The 9655-nt window shown below is 45.7% G+C and overlaps 1 protein-coding gene across 1 annotated transcript; it reads right to left on the minus strand.

The window, feature by feature from the left end:
- Positions 1-797: 797 nt before the first annotated feature.
- LOC138091187 (trophoblast Kunitz domain protein 1-like) lies at positions 798-9390 on the minus strand. Its single transcript, XM_068986824.1, has 5 exons — positions 9297-9390; positions 6881-6964; positions 5636-5707; positions 4327-4425; positions 798-997 (listed from the first exon to the last, which is right to left on the minus strand). Exons 1-5 carry the CDS (start codon positions 9388-9390, stop codon positions 798-800), a joined length of 549 nt encoding a protein of 182 aa, XP_068842925.1.
- Positions 9391-9655: the final 265 nt, after the last annotated feature.

The following is a 9655-nucleotide window of genomic DNA, read 5'->3' on the forward strand; positions in this document are numbered from 1 at the left end:
GTGAGGATGCCGTGAGGATGGGGGTGAAAATGAAAATCCTGTGATAAAGCGCAGGCTCTGCAGTCACTCTGCTCATGGGTGCTCCCTTCCTTCCTTCCTCAAATTGAACTGTCCCTTTGGTGTCAGGAACTGTGCTAAGTGTTTGGGATAAAGGGAAGACATGTTCTCATGGTGCTGAGAGCCAACTGGATGAGACAGAAAAGGCATGTAGACCACGGAAGAGAGGAAACAGGCAGGCTGTGCTGCGGAGGGTAGGGGAGAGAAGAACTGCTAGGAGACCGAACAGTTTAGAAGCAGACACGGCCTGTCTCTGCAGGGCTCCTTCTCGGACTTCACATTTTCTGGGAGACACTCTTCGCATGTCCTCTGCAAAAAGAAAGGAACTTGCTAAGTGCCACCATTTGCAGCCCCAGACCTGGACACTGGTCATCTTGACAGATCCTAGATTTTCCAAAAATCATAGAACCAGAGTCCTCATGACCCGAACGGCCTACAAGAAAGAAGTGAACTTTCCAAGCCTAGGTGGGGGCACTCAGGAGCACTGCAGACCTGCCCTGGAGGGTGGCTGAGTCAGTGTTCCCAGCTGAGAAAGAGTGTGATCACAAAGAGGCCTCTGGGGTTGACCTTCTGCCATTCACTCCCTGGAGAACTCGCTCAGTGTGTGGTTTCACAGGACACCGCAGCCTCTCCTGGGAGCAGTGAGAAGGAAGACCCTGTGCAGCGTGAATGGTGTGTGGCCCCCTGAGCTCCACCCCTTTCCCCAGCCCTTCCCCACCCCCTGGGCCCTGCGCCCTGTCTTACCACAGGGAACCAGCCCCTTTTCCGCAGGTCTTTATGCAGTCCTCTAACGTTAGGAAGTTGTTTTCGTTCCTTCCGAGGCCGCTGTATGCAAACGGCTCACAGTGAGCAGTCTTGGCATTGTAGAAGTACCTGGGCATCAAGGCTTTACCATGACCTACTATTTTAGGCTCCAGGCAGAAGGCAGGCCTAGAATCTGCTGGAATGAGAGGGGCAATTATCAGTTATGTGGACGGTCATCACAGCTCCGTACAAGGACAACTAGAACCACCAGTTTGTTTGGAATAGAGAATGTCAGGGTTGTGGGGGTCAAGTTGAAAAGCCCATTTGAAAACCTCCTTTTTTGGATGAATTATGAATGTTGCTGGGGGTGACATGATGTAGTAATCATGTGCAAACGTATATCTCCTCATGAAGCCTTTTAAGAAAGTTTGGCATAATGCCTTTGAGTAGCCTTAAAGCTTCTATAGGACTTCCCTGGTGATCCCATGGTTAAGAATCTACCTTGCAATGCCTGAGTCCAAGGTCAGGGAACTGAAGTCCCAATGCTGTAGACACTAAGTCGACAGGCCATAACTACTGAGCCCGGGACCTACAACTAATAACCAGCCCACCCAAATACATAAATGCTCAAAAAAGAAAACAAAAAACCCTCCACAACTGTACAACAAAAGGACAAAGGTAAAAAATATTCCCCATATGTCAATAATTACTGGGTCTGGATACCTGAGTTTTATAATATTATTAATATTCTCTGTGTTATGTGTGTGGTAAAAGCTTTCAATCGTTAATAAAAATTGTGAAGGACTCATGCTATAATGGAAAAAGGCATGAAGAAAACATAATACTGTGTTTACTTCAGATATTTCATGAGGATTCTATAAATGAATATTGATACTATATATTGTGTATATAAGGAGAAATATACATATTTGTTTTTTAATCGTTTTCCTGACACTGATCCTAAAAATCTTGGTATTTCTTTTGTGATAAGAGCAATAAAAGTGTTTTTTGGTGTGTGAAGTGGTTGAGTTTGGAAAGACTCTAATGAGCCCAGAATGGGCTCTGATTGCACGGGAAAGGACTGCCTACAGGAGGGTGGGCACGTTCATTCCTACCCTTTCCCTGGTCTTCTATCCACTGCTCCTCTCCTTCGCTCAACCTCAGGGAGGGTAACGGAGCTGTCTGTTGAACGATCTCCAATGGCTAATGATTTAATGCATCATGACTAGGTAATGAAGCCTCCATAGAAACTTCAACAGAGCAAGGCATTCATGTTATTCAAGAGACCTGGGATCCACCCAGGGAATAACATAGATACACACTCCGTGAGAACAATTGCAGCACCCTGCTCCCTGGGGCTTTGTCTCTGCTCTTTACCCCCTCGAGGCCACTCTCTGAACTGCAGCCTGAAGGGTTCTGTTATTATTCTGTCCTTTCGCAGGGCTCCATCACGACCAGTCCCTCAGTGAGTCCCTTTTTCTCTGAGAGTCAAATTCTGATTCTTAAAAAGTCCTACAAGCGTCCTCTCGACCTGCTTCTGTGGCCTCTATGCCTCACCCCTTCCACTCCTTCCCCCTCATATAAACCCTCTCATATCCAGCTACCCTGGTCCCTTCTGCTGCTCAGACACAACCAGGCATGTTATTTCTGCAGCTCTGCTCAGTGCCTCCTTATCACAGAGGGTTTCCTTGACCCTGTAGAGAAAAAGGACAGCATTCTTTCTCTGCCTCGCTCTCTGTCTTCAAGAAACTGATAACCTACCATAGGATTTCTCCCTTGTGCTATTTTTATGTCACCCTCCAAGAAGGCAAATTATTTTGCCATGTTTTTTTCATAGCTGTGTCCCCATCCCCAAGAACAGTGCTTTAAAGGGACTTACTAACTCCGATTTTCATTCTCTCCACAAGTGCAAGGTCATCAAATAGAATGGGTATAATTGATTTCCTTTTAGTACAAAATCACCTTGAGGATGGGGCACATAAACATAAAGGTCAATCTCCCTCTAATGTTCAGTCTCCTGAGAGGATAATAGTCTGTCCTGGTGATCGTTAATGCTGAAGCCTCTGAACCCAAATATTTATGGATTTTTATGGAGGTTTTCAATAGATAGCCACTTTGACTGAATTAGTGGCCATTGCTGATTGATCTCTATCTCAGAGCCTGCCCCTCTCCCCAGAGGGGCTGGCAAGAAAGTGGTGAAATTTCCAACCTCTAAATGGGTGTTTGAGTTTTTTGGCAGACAACCCAGAACCTAAAGTTTCCTGGGTTGCTTTCCCTGAGTGGTCTCATGATCTATCAAAGAAAGTGAGTTCCAAGAGTTTCAGGATGCCTGGACCATGAACCAGGACAAGGATCAAATATAGATCAAATATATGAACAATAAAATAATAGTCAAAAGAGGACAAGTGAAAGGGCCTGGAGACTTTACTCATATTTTCTCAGCCTAGGTCCCACGAGACAAACCACACAAGGGCTGTGTTTTTGTGCTCCTGAAGTTGATCGGCTCAGTGGTCCCACATCTTTCTGCTTATTTTTAATAATAGAGGTATAATCATTATTTGAGCCCTCAATATGTTTTCTTGCAAGGATAAACTTCTTCAGATTAACGCATTGGTGGAAAATGGGCAAAACTGGTCATGAAATGTGAACAGATTTTTTATATTCATGACTGGTAAACTGTTCAGGGAACTCATGTAACATTTTCTCCTGTTCACATGAGGAAACTGCAGATGACTTGCCCCAGGACACAAGCATGTGGGTGGTAGGGTCGGGACAAGTAACTATGATGTCACAACCCATCGATTACAATACCTGATTCTACCAGGAGTTCAGAAAATACAGCTTACTTGTAAGAGTTTCTGGATGCAGTGTCCTACTTTTATTACTTCCCCATCCCAAGCTTCATCTAAGCCCCCACCTCACAGGGCAGAGTGAGCTTGGGTTAAATCCTGACAGCGAATATGTGGCGTCTCTACCAACATCAACCAATTCCCCAGATACCTGCTGGGTGTCCCCCAGTCAATTGATGCCTGATGTGAAATCCGTGCAGTTAGTGCAGATCTCACAGGTCGAGGGCTCAAGACCGTCCTCACTTTAGTGCCAGTCACGTGTTCCCTTGTTACTTACACTTGTGAGCGAACGGTTAAAATGTGGAGGTTCCATGACCCCACTTCCAAGTTTAACAACGGAATGGAACTGATGACAAAACTTAGGAAAACCCTTACTGTTCTCAGATGAATATACATGAAAAATTCACAAATAGTGAAATGGAGGGGATGTGTAGGGCAAAGGGGGAGTGGAGGTGTGTGGAGCCTCCATGCCTCAGTGAGCACAGCACCCTCACATCACATACTTGTATTCACCACCCAGGAGACAACTCTCTGAACTTTAATATTTTTACAGTTTTTTTGAGGTTTCAAGAAGTAGGCTTATTGACTGAATCATTGGCTGCTGGCCATTGGCCGGTGGTGACTGCTCCCAGTCTCGGTGCCCTTTCCTCTCCCCAGAGGTACGGAAAGTACAAACCTTTATTCTTCTCACTGAGTATTAATTGTTGAATATTGAGTGTTGGGGACTCCTCTGCTGTATGGTTCTTGTGTTTTGCTCCGGAAACTATCACGTGATCTATGAAGGAGAGTAAATTTCAAGAGTTTCAGGAGGCCTGGTCCATGAAACAGGATAAGGATCAAACATGGATAAGATAACAACAGTCAAAAGACAACAAGGGAAAGGGCCTGGAGACTTCAGCAATGTGGTGTCAGCCTTGGTCCCACAGCCTACCACACAAGGGCTGTTTCTTGCTCTCCCTGCCTTTGCTCTCCTCTGTGGTTCCACATCTTTTGATTAGTTTTAATAATAGAGGAATAACCATTATTCGATACAGAAATATTTTTACTTGTCCAAAGCAAGTAGGCAAAGAATTTTTTTTTCAGATTTAATACACCATAGTGGAAAATGGACAAATCTGGCCATGAAATGTAAATAAACTATTTATTTACATGATTCGTCATCTGTTCAAAGAACTCATGTAACATGTTTCCCCTGTTCAGATGAGGAAACTGCAGATGGCTTGCCCCAGGACACAATCATGTGGGTAGTGGGGTCAGGAAAAGATACCGTGAGGTCGCAACCCACTTGATACACCACCTGACTCTGCTAGGGACTTGAAATACCGATAACTGCTGAGAGTTTCTGGGTGCAGTGTCCTACTTTTCCTACTCACCTCTCCCCAAGCCTCCTGGGAGCCCTCAAATCACAAGGGAAGGTGAGTCTGTGTTTTTTCCTGAAGCGAAATACGTGGTTTCTGCACTAACACCATCCGGTTCCCAACACCCGATGGGAGAACCACAGTTAATTGACTTCTGACACAGAATCTGTGGAGTTTGGGCCGATGCCACAGGCTGGGGCAACTAGACTGTCCTCTCTTCAGAAGCCCGCCATGTGGTCTGGGGTCACTCATGCTTCTGACCAAGTGACTAAACATGAGAGTTTCCATGACCCCACCTCCACGCACAGTAATCAGTAGAACTGGTGACTGATCTCGGGAAAACTCTTAACTGTTCTCAATCAATGTACAGGATAAAACTCAGAAAGAATGGAATGGAGGAGATCTGTAGGGCGAAGGGGGAGTGGAGACGTGCGAAGCCTCTATGGCCTGGTTTGAGCACCCTCATATAACCTTTTTTTTACCATCCCGAACGCTCTCCGAATGCCAGTATTCTGGATTTTTAATGAGGTTTCACTAAATAGGCACATTGATCGAATCACTGGCCAGTGGTGACTGACCTCAATCTCAGTGCCCTCCCCTTTCCCCACAGGAGCAGAAAGTTCAAACCTTTATTTCCTTTACGTATTGCTTTAATCACTTCATTTATTAAACCGGATCCCGCACTGGCAATCTTGGCACCTATGAAAGACAAAAATTCCAGAATTTTCAGGAGTCTTAGACCATGGAACCGGGACAAGTTTCAGATATGAATAATAAAATGATAGTCAAAAGTGGACAAAGGAAAAGGCCTGGAGACTGTGCTAATCTTATATCAGCCTTGTCCCAGGAGCCAGCCACACAGGGGCTGTGTTTCATGCTTTCCCTGCAATTGCTCTGCTCAGTGGTCCCAGGTCTTTGTGATTTATTATTATAGTAGAGGGATAATCATTATTTGACACATAAATATTCTTTCTCACCCCAAAGCAGTAGGTAGAAGTATCTTTTCAAATGAACATATCTTGGTGGAAAATGAGCAAAATTGGCCATGTAATGTGAATAAACCCTTTGTATTTATGACTGGTAATATGTTCAAAGAGCCCATGTAACAGGTATCTGCTGTTCAGATGTTTTTCCCCAGGACACATGGCATGTGGGTGTCAGGGTCAGGACAAGATACTGCCCTGTCACAATCCATTTGATGTACTATCCTATTCTCCCAGAAGCTCTGAAAATACTGATAACTGGTGACAGCTTCTGGGTGCAGTGCCCTACTTTCATTACTCCCCTGTCCCCAGGACTCACCTGAGCTTCCAAAGCACAGGGGGAGTGAGTCTGGGTTTCCCTGACACCACATCTGTGGTGTCTCGAGAAACAACATGCAATTCCTCCAAATACCCACTGGGTGCCCCACAGGGCCATTTAATTCTGATAAGAAATCAGGGGAGTTAGTACAGATTCTGCATGCTGAGGGCTCAAACTGTTCTCAGCTCAGATGATAGCCGTGTTGTCCTGATTCACTCATGATTTGACAAAGTGTCTAAACTGGGAAGTTCCATTACCCCACCTCGGTGTTCAATAATGCAATAGATCTGACGACCAAACTCAGGAAGACCACTCTCATAGGGATCTCATGTTATCACAAAGGATAAATCTTGGCACAGCAACGTGAGTGAGAGGTGCAGGGGAAAGTGGAAGTGGAGACCCTCACATCACCGCCGTGTGTTACCACCCCAAACGCTCTCTGAATGCCCACATTCATGAATTCTCATTGAGGTTTCACTAAACAGGCATATTGATAGAATCATTGGCCAGTGGCGCCTGTTCTCAATCTCAGTGCCCTCTCCTCTCCCCGGAGTTGCAGAAAGTTCACACCTGTAGACACACCACGGATGATATTTTTAATCGTATTTTTTGTTGAACGCTTCTCAGGTCCCCGTCTATGGCTTGTCTCCAGACCTATGAAAGACAGGAAATTCAGAGAGTTTCAGGAGACCTGGGCCATGAACCAAGGCAAGGATCAAATATGGAGAATAAAAGAATAGTCAACAGTGGACAAGGCAGGAAACAAAGATGTATAATAAAATAATAGTGAAAAGGGGAAAAGGGAAAGGGCCTGGAGACTTTACTAATACTGTATCAGCCTTGGTCCCAGAAGGCAACCACACAGGGCTGTTTCCTCTTTCCTCTGCAGAGGCTCTGCTCATCCATCCCAGGTCTTTCTGGTTATTCTTCATAAATAAAGGAATGCTCATTATTTGACACCCAAATATTCTTTCTTGCCCAGGACCAGTAGGTAGACAAATTATTTTCAGATTAATTAACACATCTTGGTTAAAAATGCACAAAGTTCACTACTTGCAAAGAGTTGAAATGTGTTTCACCTCTTTGTATTCATGACTGGTAATCTATTCAAACCAGTCAGTCCTAAAGGAAATCAACCTTAAATATTCATAGGAAAGGCTAATGCTGAAGCTGAAGCTCCAATACTGTGGCCATCTGATACAAAGAACTGATTCATAGGAAAAGACCCTGATGCTGGGAAAGATTGATTGAAGGCAGGAGGAGAAGGGGATGACAGAGGATGAGATAGTTGCATGGCGTCACTAACCCAATGGACATGAGTTTGACCAAGCTCCGGGAGATAGTGAAGCACAGAGAAACCTGGTGTCCATGGGGTCGCAAAGAGTTGGACACGACTGAGCAACTGAAGGAAAACAATAAATCTGTTCAAAACCCCATATAATATGTATCCCCTGTCCAGATGAGAAAATTGCAGATGAGTTGCCCAGGAAACATGGCATGTGGGTGGCAGGGCCAGGACTAGATACTATCGTGTACAGTGCATTGGATACACTGCCTGATTCTGCCAGGAACTCTGAAAATACAGATAACTGAGAACGGTTTCCGGGTGCCACGTGTATGTTCGTTACTCCCCACTTTTGGAGCATCACTTGAGCCCCAAGATCATAGGCGAGAGTGAGTCTAGGCTTCTCTGACACCAAATACGTGGTGCCTCTACCAATAGCAACCAATTCCCAAACAGCCACTGGGTGCCCAACAAGAAATTCACTTCTGTCTCAAACCCATGGAGTTACTGCAGATTCTGCAGGTTGAGTGCTCAAGACTCTCCTCAGTTCAGATGCCAGCCATGAGGTCCTGAGTCACTCACTCATGCTTGTGACCAAATGGCTAAAATCCGGGCCTCTATGACCCCACCTTCAAATTCAACTACCGAATAGAACTGGCAGCTGACCCTAGGAAAACCCTTGCTTGCTGTACCCGGATTAATATACAAAATAAAACTCAAGGCAGCACAAGGGAGGAGATGCGCAGGGCAAAGGGGGACTGGAGGTGTACCCAGCCCCCACGCTCTAGTGAGCACGGTACTTTCACAGCATATTCCTGTCCACCACCCTGCAAGCTCTCTGAACCCAGTAGTTAAGTACTTCTTTTCAGGGCTCGCTAAACAGGCGTATTGGTTGGATCATCTGCCGTTGGTGATTGATTTCACTCTCCATTCCCTTCCCTGCCCTCAGAGGTGCTGCAGTGAGAGGTGATGAAAAAAGTACCCTTTAAATGGATGTTTGAGGTTTCTTGGAGACCAGCCCCATCTTGAAGGTACCTTGAGTCACCTTTAGTGATTCATCTCATAACCTATAAAGTCAGCAAATTCCAAGAGTTTTAGGAGGCCTTGGCCATGTCATGAGAAGGATCGAATATGGATCTTTTTATTACTACATTATAGTGAGGTTCAGGGACAAGGCAGGGACCAGGAATAGAGAGTCTCACAAATGGGGTTCCTAATCTGGTAGATTTAGGTGGGATGTATATATATATATAATATATTTCCTCATGAGAGTCATACTGTCAATGGAGTTCAAAGCTTGCAACATCAGCCTTCCCTAGCGGTCCAGTAGTTAAGAATCCACCTGCCAATGCAGGGAACAAGGATTGATCCCTGGTTTGGGAAGATTCCACAGGCCTCATTGCAACTAAGCAGGTGAGTCACAATTACTGAGCCCAGATACCTCAAGCCCCTGCTCTGCAACGAGAGAAGCCACCACAATGAGAAGCCCGCACACTGCAACCAGAGTAGCCCTCGTCACTAGACAATGTCATCGCATAGCCAGTAAGTCCAAGGCAGTAAACCCAAACAAAAATCCTGCCCAACGTGACAGGAGAAATCCAGAAAGAGTTGGCAGCACTCACCCCACACCTGCCCTGCCCCCTTCCATGGACTTCTGTCATTTTCCCAGAAGCTGTAGAGGAGAGGTGAGGCTGGACCTACCTTCATCCTGGACATGGTGTATATTCAGCGGGGTGCTGTCCACCAGGATAACCAGGAGGACGAGAAGGGCTGCGGAGAGGCAGAGCCGGTTCATCTTCGTGGCCTTGCAGGAGGGCTCCTGAGGATGCTGGGGATGCACTGAGCTTTAATATCCTGGCTGAGGGGTGGGATCAGGTGATGAGGAAGGGAATGGGCAAGGGGAGGAGCTGGGTCAGTCCTGTTTATTGCGTAATCTCCATACAAAACTATGCCTCTGGCTTCTCTCTGCAGGGGCCTGAAGTCCAATAAAAGTACTTCTCAGATTTGACCCTACCTGTGGGTCTCCTGTAAACACAGATAATGATTCTAATATGTTCACT

The sequence above is a fragment of the Capricornis sumatraensis genome, chromosome 15, assembly GCF_032405125.1.
Source record: "Capricornis sumatraensis isolate serow.1 chromosome 15, serow.2, whole genome shotgun sequence".
Taxonomy (NCBI): domain Eukaryota; kingdom Metazoa; phylum Chordata; class Mammalia; order Artiodactyla; family Bovidae; genus Capricornis; species Capricornis sumatraensis.